This window comes from Micromys minutus, assembly GCF_963924665.1.
Source record: "Micromys minutus genome assembly, chromosome: 15".
Lineage (NCBI taxonomy): Eukaryota > Metazoa > Chordata > Mammalia > Rodentia > Muridae > Micromys > Micromys minutus.
The window spans coordinates 1,535,426-1,557,291 of NC_137984.1; the positions used below are offsets into that span (position 1 = coordinate 1,535,426).

At 36.8% G+C, this 21,866-nt stretch overlaps 1 protein-coding gene across 1 annotated transcript in view; it reads left to right on the plus strand.

Annotated features, from left to right (window-relative positions):
- The window catches only part of LAMA2 (laminin subunit alpha 2), a 551,725-nt gene that overhangs the window by 368,425 nt on the left and 161,434 nt on the right, over nucleotides 1-21,866 (plus strand). The window contains exons 29-30 of the mRNA XM_080929510.1: nucleotides 6,253-6,387; nucleotides 17,983-18,107. Coding sequence (XP_080785636.1) covers nucleotides 6,253-6,387; nucleotides 17,983-18,107 — 260 coding nt within the window. The remainder of the gene's footprint in view (nucleotides 1-6,252; nucleotides 6,388-17,982; nucleotides 18,108-21,866) is intronic.

Genomic DNA, 21,866 nt, shown 5'->3' on the forward strand with positions numbered 1-21,866 from the left:
TCTCCTTCTCTTCCTATATATTAAGACTCTTATGGTGATTATATAGGCTATGAACCTTAAAAACATCATTGGATTGTGGTCAGATATCAGAGTTAATACTATGACTTATGTACTAATTGTAGGTTTATGCGCTAATATTTTAATATAATTTAATCTGACAAATTTGTAAATGGGATTTTGAAAATTTTCTCAAGAATAGCATACATGACTCCAGGTCAAAGCTACAGTACATCATGAAAATTCTGAATTAGGGCTGGAAAGATGGCTCTCTGGGCAAAAGCCATTGCTGCCAAACCTCACAACCTGACTTGCAGAAATTTCCAGAACCCACATGGTGGAGGGAGAGAACAAACTCCCTCAAGTTACCCATTGATCTTCACACATATATATTGTGGTATGCATATACCAAAGCACATATATACTGAATAAATAAATACATAAACTTGTGACTCCTTCTCTCACTCCAATACTTCAGGCACTTTTGCTGGCTTATTGCTGAGCCCCAGGTTTTTACCTATTGTATGACCTCATGGATTAATACAATGTGTCCATTTTTACACAATACAAACTCTCACACTTACCTCCATCTGCCTCTCAAACATCCTCAGTACATGGCTGGAAAATGAGGCACTGCACACAGGCAAAATGGGTTAACATTTTGTAAGCATGAGAGACAGAAGCAGAGAGGACACATGGAACTTTAAGGTGTTTTTTTTCTAGAGAAAAGAAATGCTTCATTGTGTGGCTGCACTGCTAGAAAACGGTCTGAACTTGGCCAAATCCTCCAACTGCCACAGGTCTCCTTATTACATATTACTATGTATATATAGTTATGTAGTTATTTTTTAAGCTACAAGATGCAAGTTCTGAAATTTCTAACTCGGTAATGTAATTTTTCTATAGAAAACATCTAGAATCAAGCTTGACCTCCTGGTATTTTGAGAAGAAAGATACTAAATGTCCATTTCCCCACACCTATTTAATATGATTCTCTTCATATTTCAGCAAAAATATTGGAAGATTATAAAATTATTTCAGTACAATCTACATTTCTCCACAAATTTCATATTATACATTTGTTTTGTGATTTCATAGGCTTTTTAAAAAACGACCATGGCGCACTTTAGCATTGATTTTTTGATGACTTGCCATTATTTGAAAATTTGAATTAACAGAAATTAAAGAAATGCAAATGAAAGTAAATGGGAAATACCTAGAATGTAGCCACATAAGTGTGAGAACTCTCAGCTTCATCTGTGTCCTGTGAGCTCTGCTCGTGTTCTTATTTACAGGCATGGATCACAGTGAGGACTTAGTGGAGAGATTATGGAGATAAAGGCTTATCTCTCATAATAAGACACCTGACATGTTCTTCACACCCCGCTGCCTCTAATCCATTATACATCTTACTTATAATTCATTTTGATTCTAAAGTGTAATTACCCAAGCATAAAATCTAATCGTCAAAGCAAGAGCCAAGGAAGGTTTTGAAATAATCCACCTCATTCCAGTAACATATGCTTTGGGTTATGAATACACAAAACTGTTCCTTTACAACATCTTCACCAAGTGTGCAGAATCCTACAGATATTTACATTTAATAAGCTAATAACCTCATATTTTTAGACAAAATAAAATTGCTGGAAGGCAAAACTAAGTATTGCCATTTAAAATGCAATCAGTTACAAGAATACTACACTTTTGCCTAACTCTTGGGTTAGAGGTGCACTGTTGCTTTGCTTGGCACAATTTCCCATCCTTGAAATAACTAGTTACTGTGATTTATAATCACAGTCATTTGAACAGAAACTAGGTTTCTTTTAGAAGTCAAATGAAAGGCTCTTTCTTTGCATCATACTTGTTTCCAGAACCCCCCCCCCCACTTAGCCAGTTTGTTACAGTGCCTTAGAGTAGGATCATTACTTAAACCTATAATCAGTCTCAGTTACACACATACACCATTGTTTATGACCTTTCAGTACTGTGTTGTATGGCATTCTGCAATGACACCACAGGCAACATGTTTAATAATGATTCCTAGTTGATATTTTGAGAGTTCTAGTCTCACAATCCTTCTCTCCAGGTCTTACTTGCTTGGACCAGACTTGAACTGATATCTACTGGATCAATCAAAACCTATCAGTTTGAGCAAAGTGAATTTTAAGTCTCCAATGTATACTTCCTAGACAGTCTGAAAACGCAAAATTCATAATGTGGAATGAGTGGGCCCCTTCCATATGCATACTTCTTTGGGGTGTCCTTTATCACTTTGGTGGCATGTGGGAGACCTCGGGGATGCTTTCATGTAGTATGTCCTTCTTAACAGTGGAAACATAATCTAAGAACTGTGTCACGGGAAAATTGTACCTTATCCAAACATTATGGCATGCATGTGCACCCAGTAATATAACTGTTATGTTTCTGGTGAGAGAAATCTCTGAGACCTTTACTGTGTACTTGGTATGTAGTTGACTGAAGCATTGTTTTGTAACATGTTATAGGTAGATGGTATGTGCGTTTTCTTTCCTGAGAACTTGAGAAAAAATCCTTACTGCCTTTATTTTTAGCTTATTCTCAACAACTACATCTAAATCTTACCTGAAACTTAAGTTAATTTGTGGAAAGCATTAAATATGTAGATTAATTCTCACAACATTCTTATACAATAACAAAATTTGTTGTATACATACCGTATCCTATACAATCCCAAACACATCTTATGGCATACACTGTCAGACTTATACCATAGAGTATTATTTATAATCTCCACTGAGGAAAGTGAGGCCCAGGCAGGTAAAAATGCTTGCCCACCATTACACAGCTATGCAATAGCAAAGCTGTGAAGTAAACTGAGATATATTTGTTTCTAGAAATGTTGCCTTACATCCAAATATTATAATAGAAAAGATCTATATGTTTCAGGTCAGTACTCAAAGCCTGGGCATCATGGTACATAGTAAGTGTCAGAGAAAAAGCAAATGTTCACCTGGGTGAAAAGCCCACTCAGAGATCCCAGACAGAGTGCATTCACTGGCACCTGCACCTGTCAGCTCCGGTTGTCTCTGAGGAGAGGACTGTGGGAAGCATCGGAGACAGGCTGGCCCAACACTCTTCTTTAATCCTTTTTGCTCTACTGTCCACATCTTTTGTTCACATTTGGTTCTATAATTTTTGAGAGATGCTATATTGCAAAAGGAAAAATGAAAAGAGAAGAAGAAAACTGAGTTACGCCTGATTCCAGGACACAAGAATAGACTTTTGGGAAAGTTGGAACTACAGATGGGAGAAAATATAACAAAAGGATGTCTGAAGAAGTTTTTATTTGCTTTCCTTAAATTCTTCATTGGGTTTCAAAAAACACTATTTTTATGAACATTTAAAGTAATTTCGTTTCTGTCCTATTTAGGATTTCTTGTGTTGTTGAAAATTCCCCCTTTTCTTTTGTTTTTTAAACATTTTATTAGGGCAGAAAGACTTGATAGTTTAAAAACACCCCCAGTTGATGCTTAGTGGAAATAATAAATACAGCGTCATCCAGGAAAGGACAGGATTAAAAAGAGATAAATGTGACACACTGTTTAAACACTCTGATGACGCTCTAATTCTTACATTGAAGACCAGTCACTTTTTCTTTGTTTAGAAATACAGTCCACCAAAACACAATATTAAACTGTTAAGAAAGTCTAGGTGTCACTTGGTTAATACACCTGCTGATCTGTGGGATAAGGAAGTCATGTCCAAAAGAAAATAACTGGCGCTTCACACAGAGTAACTTTGAAGCCATCACCCCAAACCCATTAGGGTGCAGTCTAGGGAGCCCACATGTCTCTTACAAACACTTTACAAACACAGGATGATGAGTGTGCCTATGGTCTCAGTGACCCTGAGCCATGACCACTACTAACACTTCAGGAGTTTATCTAACTTCTTGCCCTTCATTTTGCCAACTCAACTGTAGTCTTTAGGGGTGGAGCCAAGCATCAGAATGTATTGAAATTTCCCAAATAACTAAAAAAGCAAAAAGGCCTTGAACTTTCTTCACAGAACTCGGCATGGAACATGATTGACCCCAATACAGATCTTGGAGTTCTCAGGACATTTTAGCCCAGGACACTGAACTTGTCTTGCTCAATGAAATTTTTACTTACTTTGTTCTTCTAAGGTTGGTTTGTTTGGATGGTTGGTTTCTTTGAGATACAAAAATAATCTTAGAAATTCCTCCCAGTTTGTATGGTTTTTACACATATACACAACATACAAACACAGAGACAGGCACACCCCAAGTAAACAAAGTAACAATATTTACAAAAATAATTAGGTGTGAGATTCATATAAATAAAATGCATTAGCAAATATATTCAAGTCAACATAGTAACAATTTGCAACTGTCTACACTGGAGTAGGAAGTGTGTGTGTGTGGGTGTGGGTGTGTGTGTGTGTATGTGTGTTTCAGTGTGCATGTTCTCATATGTAAGCATGTGTGTGTGCAGAGGATTGGAATTAACGGGTTCTCCTTGGTCACACACCATCTTACAAACTGAAGCATGGTCTTTCACTGACTCAAGACTCACAGCTTTGTCTGGCCTTATAAGTAGCTGCCACACCCACTGTGTTTTACATGAGTTCAGCTGGTCCAAACTCCTGTCCTCTTACTTAAGCTGCTAGTGCTTGGCCCATTCAGACAGCTCCACAGCCCCCATGTACTGTCTTGGAAGCCTCCGTGTGCCACCTCTACAACCCCTGTGTGCTGCATCCTCAGACCCTGTGGGCTACATTTGCAGCTCTGCGTGTCACCTCCCCAGCAGCTTTGTGCCACCTCCCTCTTGTAAACACAGCTGGGATTGTTCCTTCAGTTATAGTAAAGTGAATTCTTCAGCCATAATTTCTATACTGTTTCAGTACCAATGAGGAAATTAACCTCAGTTGTCAATAACATGATTTATTGCATGTTACTGTATGTATGTATGTATGTATGTATGTATGTATACATACATACATACACATGCGCCTGGAGGTATATTTGAATGTGCTATGAGACCAAAAAGATTTTTGTTTTGTTTTGTTGGTTTTACTCATGGATTCAGCCTTTCTTTAGTTCGCTCAAATTTGGAAAGGAATTAAATCTCATTAGAATTTCTTATTGGCTGATAAAAGCCAAGAGACTCTTAATTAAGTGCTTAATTGAGGTGCACATTAAACAAATCAAAATAAACTCAAGGAGAGCACTGAGCATTGATTTTTTTCTCTCTCTTTTTCTGTGGGACTTCTATTTTATTCTAAGCTGCTTAGGCCAGATCAAAAGCATGTACACGCATTAGGAAGTTCTTGGTAAAACATGTTTGCCTACTTAGCCAGCTGACATTCTCTTCAACAGGAGAGAGTTTTAAGGGAAGGAAGACGATCCTACTTAGCCAAAGTGTTTAAACAGCCTCTTTACAATCTTGTGGCATCCAGGAACTGCCTTCTATCTCTTAATCAAAAGTCAAACACTGTCTGATGAGAGACAGCATTTGAGCCTGAAGTACAAGTCAGCCCACCTCATGCTGAGGGCCTCCTCACAGATCCAATGCTGTTCTTGATGCAAGCACATGATGAAACTTTCATGAAGATGAAACCCTTGGTTTTGGATATGTCAGGTTTGCCAACAATTTTCTGCTAGCTTTGTTTTCACTGCAAAATGAAAAAAAATATACATACCATAAAAAGATAAATTTTATGAATGCCTTACTAGTTTCAAGACACAAGATGTCATTATTTCGATTTTTCCCTGTTTTGTAAACTTTAAATAATATTGATATAAATAATGCACCTATAGGGTTTTTTTTAATTTGCTTCACTGAGATTTTTTTTTTTGGAGATTTGCTAGTTATCCGACAAGCACGGAAAAGCATATTTTCAGCTGTCAAGGACATTGGACTAGCATCTTGTTAGTCCATATGACAATGTTAGTTTAAAATAAACTACTCAAGGAAAAGACACTTTCAGGCTTTCTCAGGCAAAAAGCAATAGATGCAAATGAAAGCTTTCCTCTGTTAAAATCTGATTATATGAGGCTGCCTGTGCTGAAGAACAGAAGAAGGACCCAGCAGAAATATATCAAAACTGGCATTTATGCTTATCAGCAGGACTCCCAAAATTCACATACACATGTAGAGGACATAGACCAAGGTTGTCGTTAAAAACACTAAAGAACTTCAGTATGGAAGCAGACACGCTAATATACCTGTTCTAATTATCTTATTTTTCTTCTAGACGTGTGCCCCAGGGTTTTACCGACTACGTTCTGAACCAGGTGGCCGCCCTCCTGGACCAACCTTAGGAACCTGTGTTCCCTGTCAGTGTAATGGACACAGCAGCCAGTGTGATCCTCAGACCTCAGTATGCCAGGTGGGAACCTGCAGCTTCATGGACAAGACCCCCCTGCACTCATTTCTCTTTCCAAATATGCGGTCCTCTTTGCAGAGGCAGATTCCTCTATGGGGGCATAGCTATGTGCTTGAAATGAAATATGTAAGGGGAAAGGAGAGTCGCCATGTTTTTCATTTTAAGATATAATGAAAAATTATATGGGAAAAAAAGTTCCTCTCAAAAAAGAGAATAATTGCATTTTAAAGCTCAGGAGAACACAATGGTCAAAAATTATGTGGTGTGTTATTTTTCAATTGTAAGCAAAAGTGGATTTTGTGGAATCTGGACATTATAACAAAATGTTTAAAGAGTTAGGATGCTAGAGCATTTGTGGTCTATATGAGATCTAAACTTTGATTTCCAGGTTTGCAAATTTAAAAAAAAAATGGAAGGGGGTGGTTCCATTGAACAGAAGATCAAAAGACAAGAAAAGGAAAAAAAGAAAGTTGTTACAAAAAAGCTTCCCCCAATACAACTTAAGAAAAAAAAATAGTATTTTAAATATTTCTCACTGTGTTTGTCTGTGTTTAAAAATTGGGCATGCAATATTATTAGAGTTTTATATTGTGCCTTTTACATATGCCTATCATGAACATCTTTAAATACATTGATTGTATATATTGTAACAGCTATTTCTCCTAGAGTTAAGACAATTCTTTCTGATGCATCTTCCTGGTGACAGGAAGAACCTTGAACTACCATTTACTTTTGAACTACCTGGGTTCACCAGTCTCTAGCCCTTGGTATTTCAGGATACACTTCATTGTTGATTCCCTAAAGTTGAATCACGTAATAACTCTGGACATCTCTTTCTCCAATCTTTTTCCCCTCTTCTTCCGAAAGTTTTCCACTGAGTCCCATGGAACTCATGGTAAAACATCAATAAAATCCCACATAGAATTCTCTTCCCCTAGCTTTCTCTTCAGGTTGCTCATAGAAGCCTGGCTGTCCCTTCACAGGCTGCCAGCCTTGTGACCCTCCTAAGTATAAGTCATTGTTTTCTGCTGTTCTTCATGTTCCTGACACTGACGAGAAGGTGGGCATCCTTGTCCCTCACTGCCAGTCTTAACCTTTCCCACTTTCTCCTCAGTGGCAACAGACAGCTTTAGATCATCCCCACATCTGTCTCTGCTCTGTCTGCAGCTTGTTTAGTTAACCACTAACCCTCTGAGCAGACCCCTGCCTCCCTAATGGTTTTCCCTTGAGGTTACAAACACATAACACCATGCATAGCCTCTTATATGTGTCCTGGGCCTCAAATGCAGATCCTCATGCTTGTGTGGTTAGCATTTTTTTCTGAGACATCTCCTCAGCTCTTGGTGTTGTTTCATATGAAATCAGCAGCAACCAGAGTTTTTTCCTTCCATTGGAAGAATTAATCTTTCTGGAAAAGACAGACTCTTGGGCTAGAGAGGCAACTTAGAGTGGAACACTTGTGTAGCATGCATGAGACCCTATGTTCAGAGTGTAGAGAATGGTAAATGAGAGAAAGTCTGGGAGAGAGAGACTAAGGTTTCACTGTGTGTCTGGTTGTCACATTTTCTGCAGTTCATTCAAGGAAACCATTATCTTAATCTTCTGTCCCATCTACATCATCATTCAAGACAGAACAAAAGGCTCAGCCTCCTTCTAACTACCCCACTCCACCATCAAAGACTTTTCTAGTTGCCATTCGTAGCTTCTCTGTCTATGTGAACTCCAGTTATTAAAATCAAGATTTTACTTCCAAGGCTGTGCTAGAACCCATGACTCCCTCAGCCCCAGGATTTATACTTCTTGACATATGAACAGAAGCTGCCACCATTAATTTCCTTATTCTTTTTGGAAGTCTATGTTTGGCCGATTTTTCCAGTCATGCCAATGTGAAGTTTTGAAACACCCCCTTCTCCCCACCCCTACTCCTCTCTTCATCCTTCTTTTCTTTTCTCATTACCCTGATATCAATACATTGCATGCCCAGAACTCAATGCTTTTTGCTTGTCTACATACACATATCTCCACAGTGGTCTTACACAGGCACATAACTATCAACACCTAGACTGTGATCCCACCACATTTACATTATTCCTACCACTTACTTTTAATTCTTCTCTAGTAATTCTAAATGTTTCTTGTGGTAAGTGAAAGTAATGCTTTTTTCCTTCAAAGATATTAAAAAAAAACACATTTTCTTGATTAATCTCACTTCTTCTTCATAACTCATGATTTCTAAATATGCACGATTATCTTTTTCCATATTAAAATCTGCTTAAGGCTCATATCTTCTTTCCATTTGCCTTCTTGGTTTTGGTATAATGCTTTGCTTCCCTTCCTTTTAGAATGCATTATGTACTAAACACAGAGTTATATCACTCTTACTTCTTGTAATTTTCTGAACTAGATTCCATATATTCATTCCAGTTGCAGCTTAATCAATACTCCATCTATTTCCTAAGACATGTAACCACAATTTTGATTAAAATTAAAATAAACTGCTCTTTAAGAAATTGCTGTATTTATGCAGGGAAGTTTTGTTTTCTTTAGCTAGGAATGTTATTGTCTTTACTCTTCAAACATTTTATATCTTACTGTTAAAGTATAAAAGATAGGTTACATAATTTTGTACATTAAAAATTACATATAGTATATATTTTAATTTCAGTAGTTAATATTGCATTATCTGTGTTAGCAGGCCATTTACTAATTAGTCTTTATCATAAATTTTTAACATGTGTTTGATATCCAACCAATTTTATTTATAACCTATCAATGTTCAGTTATTTATATTTTTATAGTTATAAATTATTATTTTAAAATACATGTAAACTCTTTGTCATATAACATCTCTATAACAATTATTTCATAAATTTTACTGATAGGAATAACATAAAATGCTAAATAAATAATCAACAACCTTTATAATTCATGATCTTAAGATTAGAGTCTCATCCTTCTACAATAAGCTTGATAGCAATAGTTTATTAAAAAAAATAAAAACTCATTCCTGGGCTGAGAGATGGCTCAGAACTTAAGAGCTTGAGAGCTCTTGCAGAGGGCTAAGGTTCCATTCCCAGCACCCACATGGCAGCTCACAACTGTCTGCAACTTCAGCTCTAGGAGATTAGGCAGTGTCACACAGAAAAATCTATAGAAAAAAACCTCCAATGCACATAAAATAAACTATAAATTATTACAAAAGAAAATAGTTTTAAGAAAGAAAATTATGTCTCTCACATTAAGAAAAGTCTTTCTATTCCTATATTCTTGCAAATAATTTTTCAATCAGATAAGGATATTAAAATACAGCACTACTTGATTGTGGAGGGTGGAATAAGAGGCAGAGTCTAGAGGTCTTTGTGCATAATTATTTCAAGTAAAGATGAGTACTGAGAATAAATTAATAAGAAATATTAACTTTCCTTGAGTTCCCAAAATAAAGTGTTTGCTTTTGGTGTCATATTCTTATTTTCTACTTGTCTGTAAATTTCAACACATAATTTATGGGAAGGACTCATCTCATAAGCTAAACGTACTATTCTTATATAGTTTTAAAGGATTACAGTTGCTTCACATGATTGATTTAAAAAACTCATAAGTTAAAGTTTAATTTCCATTTTATTAAACAACAGTTACTGTCCTTTTTCTGTTCTTTTTTGTTGTTGTTCAATTTGTTCTTATGAATACTTTTCTGTCCTAAGAATCCTCAGTGAAAGTCTATTTTCTAAGAATCCCAAGATAAAGTGAGAAACAAATAAATACTTCCATCAAACACACACAGTTATATGTAAATTGTTGTGCCTTGAATTTTTATATTGTCCTAAGGGGAACTTTCGAAGTTATACAACTTTATCTTAGAAGCAGGCTTCTGAGGCAGATAGAAAGCAACTATTATTATAACCTCATGCATGGAACAGTCAAGGAGGCAGAAGCATACTGATTTCTCTTCTGCTGGACTCCAGTTGTCTTAGTTAGGGTTTCTATTGCTGTTGAAATAACACTATGACCACAGCATCTCTTATAAAGGCAAACATTTAATCAGGATTAGCTTACAATTTGAGAGGTTTTGTCCATTATCATCACAGCAGGAAGCTTAGCAGTGTGCAGGCAGACATGGTTCATGGTACTGGAGAAGGAGCTGAGACTGCAGCAAGGAAAGGACTGTCTTCAAATGCAGCTAGGAATAGGACCTCAAAGCCGACTACCACAATGACACACTTCCTACAACAAGGCCATTCCTACTCCAACAAGGCCATGCTTATTAATAGTACCGCTCCCTGGGCAAACTTGTTTAAACTATCACTCCCCCTTAAAGATATACCTGTTACACTTTGCAATGTGCCTAGTTGTGGTAGAGTGGAAAGCTTTGGCTCCATTATCTTGACTCAAATTTTGACTTCAACTCTCAACTGACTAGATGAGCCTAGTCAGTTTTTTTTTAACTTTTGTGGAGCCTTAGGTCTTACATTTATCAACTGATAACAATAATAGTTGTACCTTTCAGAGAATTTTATACAAACCCAGTAAAATATTCATTGAACAGCTTAAAACATTATTTAGCAAATGGTTGATTTGATGAAAGCATTAAATGGGGATCAGTGGTTAAGAAAATTTGCTGTTTTTCCAGAGGAGCCAAGTTCAGGCCACAGCTCTAAACTGGCAGCTAACAGCTACATGTAATTCTAGCTACAGAGGATCTAACACACTCTTAAGGACTCCAAGAATCCACATATGCCTGATACTCCACGAGTGTCCTATGATGAACATATGAACATTCAAGAAAAGCACTCACATAAAACAAAACTAAGTAAAATGTTTTAAAATAAATTTAAAAAGCATTTTAAGTGGCATGGATAATTACTACATTATCCTTCATTTGTAGTCTTAAAACTAACAGTCTGTTAGTTAATACACAATCACAATCCAAATAATCATTATGGTGTCTAGCACTATGCAACATTTTCTTAATTTTTTGGAGTTCCTACAAGAAAGCACTACACAAAAAGCTCATTCATTGGCTTATAAACGACAAAAATGATTTTTTATAGTTCTAAAATCTGACTGTTTATCTAGGCACTAGAAACTTCTATGTCTGGTGTGGATGTTTCCAGTTCAAAAAGAACCCTCCTTTTCAGTGTCTTCACATGGTGTAGGAACTCTAATAGTAGCTCCCTGCAGAGAACTTTTGTAAGAGCACAAGTTCCAATGAGGAGAGGGTTCAACCCTAATCATCTATCACATCTCAAAGTGCTACTTCCAAAGACCATCACATTTGGAGTTAGGATTTCAACAAAGAACCACAATGGTATAAACATTCAACAAGCAAACACCAGTCTAAAGCCCTTGAAAAGATGGCATTTAGAGATGGGAGCTCATTTATTCTTTTTACTATATTGACTTCTACCCTCGTCTATAAGCAGTAGAAAGAAAAATGCATATAGTTATAGAGAAATACATGGTTAAGTCATTCTCCCAACAAACACTACTGTGTTGGTGTGTTCTTCGCAATTCCATATGGCAGTTTCAAGACAGTGGTTGCCTCAACCTCCGTTTGGAAACATTCTAAATGTCCCGTAATATTTCTGACTATACATACCTCAGTAACTGTTGTTGGCTCTGATAGAACCTGATTATCTATGAATGAAAGGCTAAAGCTTAGGAGGTGTTACACTCCAAGAAGGGGCAGTAGGATGCTAGCTACAAGTTAATATAAAAAGTCATATGGATGATAGGTAGAAGGATACACAGTAACCGCTCTCATTTAGTGATCCCTACACCCCTGTCAGTTTTAATGTCTTATTTTCCACAATAATGAAGCTTTAGCTAACTTACATTTTAAAGGTGTAGTTTGTAAAAAAAAATAGTGTCTCATTGTATTAGAATTATAATTTTAGAAGGAAATGAAAAATACAAATTCCCTTCACTACTGTCTGACACAATAGCAATACCTATAATTCAATTATAAGTTTCTTCTTCAGGAAATAGACATTGGAGTCTATAGTATTTTTAAGATATTGTAAACTTTCCTTAACCTTGCCAAAATATGGATTATTCATATTTTGTAATAGCTTTGAATATTAATGCTTAAAAATTTCTATGTAGACTATAAAATCTTTGGCTAAAAAGTATGAAAATTGGCTTTAATTTTACTACAAAATGCTGCTTAGAGACTGAGAAGAATGGGATCCATGCTTACTTGACTAAATGTTTGATTTTTGAAAGCTCAGGTGAATTCTCTTCTACAGGACAAGCAGAATCTACATGGGTGGTTAAGAGGTCCATATAAAAATTCTTAAGAAATTATCAAAATGTAAAATTTGTACCAGGGTAGAAAGCAGTTATAAGTCTGTCCAGGTTTTATTTTTAAAGGGGAGTGGGGAGAAGAATCTCAGGAAAGAGGTTAATTTTGATACCTCACTGTGGTTTATTTAACCAGTTTTCATAAACTGGAGAAAACAATGAACATTACTCTCTGGGGATGAAAGAAGATTCTTTGAGCATAAAGAACATCCAGCCAGTTGGTAGGATTACCACACATGCAATGTGTGAAGCTTTAGATTCTTGTTCTACAGTATATTATCAGAATCCTAGACAGGATGAGGAATTATATCACAAAATTTTAAAAAATATATTGGTCATGTGCCCAACTATGTGTATATATCAGGAATAGAAATATATGGTAATATATTAGTAGTATACAGGTAAAAATACAGGCCACTGTACAAAAATTTTCCCATTTATTCTTTTTTTTATTTTCTGAATAGTATATTTCTTTTTTCTTTTCTTTTATTGGATATTTTCTTTATTTACATTTCAAATGTTATCCCCTTTCCCGGTTTCCCCTCCAGAAGTTCCATATCTCATCCTCCCTCTCCTGCTTCTGTGAGGGTGCTACACCCCCCACCTACCAACCCACTCCCTCCTACCTTCCCTTCCTGGCATTCCCCTGGAACATCAAGCCTTCATAGGACCAAGAGCCTCTCCTCCCATTGATGCCCAACAAGGCCATCCTCCACTACATATGCATCAGGAACCATGTGTACTTTTTGGTTGGTGGTTTAGTCCTTGGGAATTCTGGGGGGTCTAGTTGGTTGATATTCTTCTTCCTGTGGTATTGCAAACCCCTTCAGCTTCTTCAGTTTTTTCTCTAACTTCTCCTTTGGAGACCCTGTGTTCAGTCCAATGGTTGGCTACAAACATCTGCCTCTGTATCTGTCAGGCTCTGGCAGAGCCTCTCAGGAGACAACTACATCAGGTTCCTGTCAACAAGAATGTACTTCTTGGCATCCACAATGTGTCTGGGTTTGGTAACTCTATGGGATGGATCCCCAGGTGGGGCAGTCTCTGGATGGCCTTTCCTTCAATCTCTGCTCCACACGTTGTCTCCATATTTCCTCCTGTGAGTAGTTAGTTTCCCCTTCTAAGAAGGACTAAAGCATCTGCACTTTGGTCTTCCTTCTTCTTGAGCTTCATGTGGTCTATGAATTGTATCTTGGGTATTCTGAGATGTTGAGCTAATATCCACTAATCACTGAGTACATAACAATGACTTTCTTATCATACTCAGGATATTTTCTAGTTCCATCCATTTGCCTAAGAAATTTACGAAGTCATTGTTTTTAATAGCTGAGTAGTACTTTATTGTATAAATGTACCACATTTTCTGTATCTATTCCTCTGTTGAAGGACATCTGGGTTCATTCCAGCTTCTGGCTCTTATAAATAAGGCTGCTATGAACATAGTGGAGCATGTGTCCTTGTTGGACCATCTTTTGAATATGTGCCCAGGAGTGGTATATCTGGGTCCTCAGGTAGTACTATGTCCAATTTCCTGAGGAACTGCCAGAGTGATTACACCAGCTTACAATCACACCAACAATGGAGGAGTGTTCCTCTTTCTCCAGATCCTTGCCAGCATCTTGTATTATCTGAGTTTTTGATCTTAGCCATTCTGACTGGTGTAAAGTGGAATCTCAGGGTTGTTTTGATTTGTATTTTTCTGATGACTAAAGACGTGGAACATTTCTTTAGGAGTTTCTCATTTGTTCGGTATTCCTTAGTTGAAAATTCTTGGTTCAGCTCTGTACCTCATTTTTAATAGGGTTATTTGATTCTCTGGAGTCTAACTTCTTGAGTGTTTTCATATATATTGGATATTAGCACTATATTGGATATAGGATTGGTAATGATCTTTTCCCAATCTGTTGGTTGATGTTTTGTCCTATTGGCAGTGTCCTTTGCCTTACAGCTTTGCAATTTTATGAGGTCCCAATATTCTTATAATGCATTTATTAAGTAGACAATAGCATTTCTTCTTTTATAATAGATTAAGTGGTATGAGAGAATTAGTTATTTGCTTAAGTCAAAAATGGGGAGGATGAGATTTGTTGTTCAAATAAACTACTGATCCATGCTTTATGATATCTCCACAAATAAAACTCCCAATAGAATCTGCATGATCACAACTGAGAGATTAATAGAGTATATTAATGGCTGCAAAAGATGGACTACAGTAAACTCCAGAGACATCACTAACCATATGATAAACTCCCTGCAGTACAAGTATAAAGTGTTTCTCGATGATATTACATTACATAAAGCTGATATGGTTCCTAGCCTTTTGAATGACAGAATGTTAACAGGTGACCTATTGACCCACAATTAACAGTATAAAATTAACAAAAATTAATTAATTTAGGCCACTTGTCCATTTGTTCTTGTGGCTTTCATTACAAGTATTCCCAATATGTCTGCCTTGTATTCCAAGCTGGAATATGAAGATGAGGATAGTAACAGCATATCATTTTAGTTTATATGATGTAGATGTGTTAACTGGGTTGCAGATTTACTAGGTACCAATGCAGAACACTGATGTGCTTCCAAACTCCAGAAATCAAGGATGGAAGGAATTTAACTTAATCTTAATATGTTTGCAGATTTCAGCTGCACACTTGTAATCCCTCGGTCCTTTAAAAGAAATCCTGAATAACCGGTATTGTTAACAGCTTAGCTTGTAATGAGATCTGGGAAGTAATGTTAGATCAAGCACCTCTCTGGAAAATGAGAATTGGACATCATCTGCCAGACTTTAGAAGGCAAAACTCAGAACTCAAGATTGCTGCCTTAAGACAAGAATGAAGCAAATGAAATGTTCATACGGCACAGGAAGTTTTTATTGCTTACAGTCGTGTAAGATGGAGAGCCCTGCTTTATGAGAACTGTGCATTTTGTGATACCTGGAAGAAAACTTAGAAAATGTCCCTGTAGTGTAAGAATATGTTCAGCTACTCTTCATCTTAAGTCTGAAATGCTATAAAATTAGGTTATATTCATTTGATAAAATAGAAGACATGTAGGCCACCTATAATCCAGGGTGCAAAGGCAAGCATGTAAAGTTCACATATTCTAATGAAAAATGTTAATGTTTATACTTCTGTGGATGTGTTTAAACTCATTAGGCATCTACAGTATATAAATTTCACTGTGGGAAATTTTCTACCTAAGAGAAAATACTATGAACCCTGTTTCAAAAACATACTGTCTAGTCACATGAAAGGGCTGTGTGGCAAGGTTTCTAACGTAGCCTTATGATTTATATGCTTTGTTTCTTCAACTAGTCTGTCATATTATTGCATGTTAGTATATCTGTGAAAATTCAGTAATTAAGAAAAGGTTAAAATATGCTTGGGTTATTTTGGGGTAAATGAATAATGTAATAAATAAATAAATAATGATAAATTAATATCATATTAAAAAATTAAAATCACATTTGGAGGCCTTTGTATTTTTAGCAGTTGTAATTATTTTTAAGCAACTGATTTCAGTTGTTCCTGTTATATCTACACTATATAAAAAAATATTTTGTTACAAAGGCCAAAATGCTGAAGACTATTAAAGAAGAATTTGCCTTTGGGGTATTGTTATGTCTGTAATTAGAAAATGTGATCTTAATGCCTTCCCTGGGAAATGCATTCCTTTGATGGCTTGTTAGATAATTTGAGGCAAAAATCCATATTCAATTATCCTATTTTGGAATCAATGTCTCAGAGTACTACCATGAAGTGTGGAATGGCTTTGGCTGTTAAAATATGTAGATTCTCCCAAATGGTCAAGTAAAGGAGGATTATGGAATTTAAATCAGCATCATAATGCAGCAAGTCATTTTGTCCTGCTAACCACTTTTCTGCATTTATGAGATATGATACTTGTCCTTTCCCATATTAAAAATCTTAGCCCATTTCATCCATGTTGCCTGGAACATGAGCTCGTCCATTCAGTCATTTAGAATAATTGCATGCTGATGGTGTTTCATTTACTGTGTTGAGCTAGATAGAAGGAGCTGTTAAACCATGTTTAGGCCACCAGGGAATATGGGGGAGAGAAAAAGATATTTGATATGAGCTCAAATGAGCTATGCAAGAAAAAAGATGGAATGACATTGACCATGGAATTTACAAATGAAAAGTCCCAGGGTTAAGGAAGGACCACACCTAAGTAAGGACTTTCAGATGTTCTCTGGAGGTTATTAGCTCCACGTATATAAGCAGTACTGGCCGGAGAGGTAGCATGCATTTACATATATCTTATTACTGTGGTATTTCAGCATTTCTTTTAGCTTATTAAATAAAAAGTCATTGTTCTGACTTCTGCAAATCCTGTCTTACAAAACCAAGTTAACTCTTGCTGTAATCCCCTGTGTCCCTTTTCCCCTCTCACTCTCGAAACTGTATCATATTTTTTGCTAAACAATATTTGTGGCTGCATTTTTTGTTGTTGTCGTGATTCCTAATTGTTTTCAAATTCTTAAAGATATAAACTCATCATGGTAGAATATTGTTTTATCCTTCTCCATACCTGAGAACCTCATGGACACTTCCTTTTAGAGCCATACTGGTTGCTTTTTAGTGAAGTATGATTCTACTTGATGAGGAGTTTTATACCAAAACTGTATGTTACACTGCAGTGCATCTCATTTCTTCATGAAAATGCCTTCAAACATTCGTGGAATACCTTTTGTTAACAAGCATGAAAAGGAATCATTGACCAAAGGTTACAATGTCCGATTGACTCATGGTGAAGAACCACCCACATTTCCCAATAAATAGATAAATGACATTCATAATGTAATAAGAAGAGTGAGCATTTTTGTGTGCATCGCCTCTCAATATATCTATGCTTTCTGCCTTAGTTTGACTTTGGCATCACCTGAAGCACATGCACCAGGACCCTGGTCTTATAGAATTTCCCCAAGCTCCTCACAGAACTAAAGTTTGAGAAATTCTTGAGTTTCTATTTTCTACTTTTGAGTAAAAGAACAATATACATAGAAATTAATTCATATGAAACAGAAGCTCTTATAAATAATGTAGCTACTACACATGCATCAGCTTCTTAAATAAAAATGCATTTCTAAGAGATTTTTGTCTCAAGAATTGATCATTGTAATCTATTTGTGTGTGTGTGTGTATGTGTGTGTGTGTATGTGTGTGTGTGCATAAACATGCATGCCCGTGCAAGCTTACATTGCTAGGAAATTGTATAATACAATACAGTGTAGCTCCTGTTACATTGAAAACAACTCTTTGTTATCTTTTACAGAATTGTCAGCATCACACTGCTGGTGACTTCTGTGAGCGGTGTGCCCTTGGCTACTATGGAATTGTCAGAGGATTGCCAAATGACTGTCAACCATGTGCTTGTCCTCTGATTTCGCCCAATAACAAGTAAGATTGATGTGCTTTTTCTCACAAGTAATCCCATCTGCCTGGCACATGGCCTCTATGATTTGCCAATATGTCTGAATAGACAAAAAAAAATCTCATGCCACAGATATTTTTAAAATGAGATAAAAACACAAGTGAAGTCAGTGTGCATATACTCTACGATTCATTTCTCTTCTAAAGCCCTCTTTTAAGTAAGTAATACTTTTGATATAAATGTAACTATCAATATTGACATTGGGTTTGTGGTCTGATGAATGCACAGGTCTTGTGTGAGCTTTGCACTCTATCTGTGATTCAGTTGTGAAGGAATGTCTGAGTGTATAGCAGGCCACATTTGTGGATGTTTTCTGTCACCTTATGTGTCCGTTCAGTTTTGGGAATTAATTATCAAAGAATCAATTGAAAAATAGCATAATGAAACCAGGGTAACTTATTAAGTGCTTTTTAAGAAGTCAGTGCTGGCTAGGAGCACAGGCCCCCTTTCATTTCAGATGGTTTGAACGTGGTGCCATGGAAACACTGCCGCAGGGAAAGAAGTGGTGAAATAGCTCATTCCCATGCTGTCTGACTTTCTGCCTTGGTTCATATCTATTATTGCCAACCCCTCCATGTTTTTGTTTACCTTTTCTCTAATGCTATCTGTACTTTCTTTTGGGTGATTTGCATACTTCAGTCTTCACATGGAAAGTCATTTCCCTCTAAGAATTTACTTTTGGAAAGAAGATATGACAGTTTGTCTAGCATTAGAATTCTGGGCATCTTAGGAATAAAAGGCTATGCAGGGAAAGTGAACTTCCACCGGTGCACACTTGTCCTGTGTCTGCATTGTTAGCTTTGTATGCGTTCTAAACACAGTTGTATCCGAATCTTCTCCATTTCTTTTTCAAGAGTACAATTTTTTCCAGGATGTCAAACATATATTGTTAGGCATGGTGGCTATAGATGAAGATAAAAATATGTGATTTCATTGCTCAAGTACAAAATTATAGTTATATGAAATAGAATATTATTTTTCCATTTCCCTTTACCAGTTCTCCCTCTGATGCCCATGCTTAAACAGAGAAATGTCATTCATGGTGTTGTTTATTAAAATGTGAACCATTTAGATTTAAAACAAAACCAGTAATAATTCCCCCTTGGGTACACTATAGTATCCATAGCTACAGTATGCAAATTAGAAATACCACGACTTCATAGAGATGCTTCTTATAAAAGTTTGGCATTAAAAGAAATGGTCACAGCATTCAAAGTCATGAATATCATTCCTTTTTTGAAGATTTAGTATTTATTTTATATATATGAGTATTCAACCTGCATGTACATTGGCATGGTGATTGTCAACCATTATGTGGTCACTGGGAATTGAATTCAAGACCACTGGTAGAGCATACAGTGCTCTTAACTGCTGAGCCATCTCTCCAAACCCCAAATATCATCTTTAATTGTAAAACAGTCAAGAACATGTTGAAAGAAATATTACCAAGAGTATATTAGAGATTCATACAGGTTTAGATGGTAAGAAATTACATGCACAAATGCTTAGAAAACAAATAACAGGCATGCTTAAGAGTTAGTAAGCAAAGGTATTAGAGTGTAGGGTATTCACAGGACTCCACAATTACTGAAGAAGATGCCAGGATGCTGAGAAACATGGAGACTATATCAGGGACATATTTGAGGGCCAGTCCATGAAATTACTATTTAACTTCCTATGTTAATTTAAAGCATGCAGGCTTACGTTCTTTTCAAAACAGTTAATATGGTCAGAAGCACATTTTAGGAAGCCTGTTATAAGAGACCTGAATGGAAAGAAATGAAACATGCAAAGAAGAGAAGAAATGAGACCAATGAAAGGGCAATTGCACTAACATAGGCAAGAGATAGTGAGAGCAAGAATCTAGGTAACAACCACAAGAGGGCTGCACTGGGAGGAGTGGGAAGGACTTCTAATGCACACTACACAACTGGTGACTAGGTGTGAGGGTGAGACAGGCAGGAGTTGACAGCTGATGTTAGCCAGCTCACCGCCATCCCCCAAAATGGCAGTACCCTGAACTCACACAGGGAATCAGGAGAGAGCTGATGCTGAGGACAGGTAATTTACGGTTTAAATGGGTTCAAATTGATGTGAAAGGTCTGTCTGAATGGAAATATGCAAATGGCTTTACAGAATGGAAATCTGAAAATTGCAGGAGCAGATGGAGGAAGAAATATGTTAATAAATGAATTAAAGTCAGATTGGATTTCCCAGGCAGATGTTTCCCAAGGGGAGCACATAGAACGAAGGCAAAATGGGACTTTAGTTGAGAAGTCTCCACCACTAAAAAATGAAGAGCAAATGCAGGAGAATCCAGAGAGACCAAACCTCAGGCAGCATTGTCACGGGTACCAAGGGAGAAGCAATATTTAGCAGGAACCAGCTTTGCTCTTTCAGAGGAGATGGAGCAGACAAACCAGCTTGTGACTGGAAGGTCACTGTAGAAGGCTGACAATAATGGAAATCAACTTTAAGTAAAAAGAGTCTTAAAAAGCTTGCCAGTTTTAGAAAGTCGAAAATGTACAATTCTAGCTTGGTTGGTTAGCAGAATCAATAAAACATCTTATTCACATTATTTTTATTTTATATTTTGATTTGTTTCATTTGAGTATAAATTCTATCCAGGAAGCCAGAAAGACTTAAAACATCATAGTAATAGCCTCAATGGGACTTGGACGTTGTCAACTACAACTGTAACTAGTCCTTTTAAGATACTATTACCCAGCGTTTAAAAGCCAATATGTAGATACTCAAATATATGTGCATGTATCTTATCGTTTATTCAGTTTCTTTATCGTACATTTTAGAGAAATGCTAGTCAAAAAGACTACGCTGATTTTGTGGCCCACTAATCTTACCAGCTGTAGCTTGGAACATATTAGCCTAATTAGCAAATTAAAAAATGCATGCATGGTATGAAGGATTAAGAGGCAAAGTAGAAAATCGGGTCAGGACAAAGGGATCTGCTTTTTTCCCAGTCTGTTAAAAAGTAGATCCTGAGCTACAGATGGGAGAGATGACGTGTGTTTTCAGTTGATATGGTCCATGAGAAAGAAAAGGCAAGGAAGACTCTGTGAGGAGTGGCTCACCACCACCGCCTTAGCTTCCTTATCTCATATCAACTACCACAAACCTTCAGCCACTTGGCCCAGCAGCACCGTTTACACACCCTTGTGTGTTCTACTGTGGACACCAGGGATAAGGCAGACCTTCTTATGGTAGCATCAGGAACCCACACGGGTCTGTCTTTGCAAGCCATGGCTTATAGCACCTTTCCATGTGAGGTTGAGTTTAGAGCTGCTAGCTCATTTCCAAACAAACTTGAACTCTTTCTTCTCATTGAGGCCTGAGATAACTCATAAAACCCAGTCCAGTTTTAGAATCCGGTTCAAGGACCTCTTCCATGAGAGGGGTTTCCCTGGCACTGCCCATCTTTATCTGTTTTCATGCTGCTAATGTTTGACAGTATGTCTTGACTTCAATCAGACATCAAAGTTTTACTAAGTAGTAAGTACTCAATCTCAATATCTTGAATAAGAGAAAACACACAAGTCCTCCCCTACCATTTGTGTATGGATCCTACATAATTGTACATTCGCTGAAGATAGTGATAGTATTTTATTGGTTCCTTTGATGACTAATGTTGAGTGTCAGTGCCATCTGAGAATACCTTCTCAAACAGGGAATAGATAAACTGGCAGAATAGTCTCATTTCTTGCTCC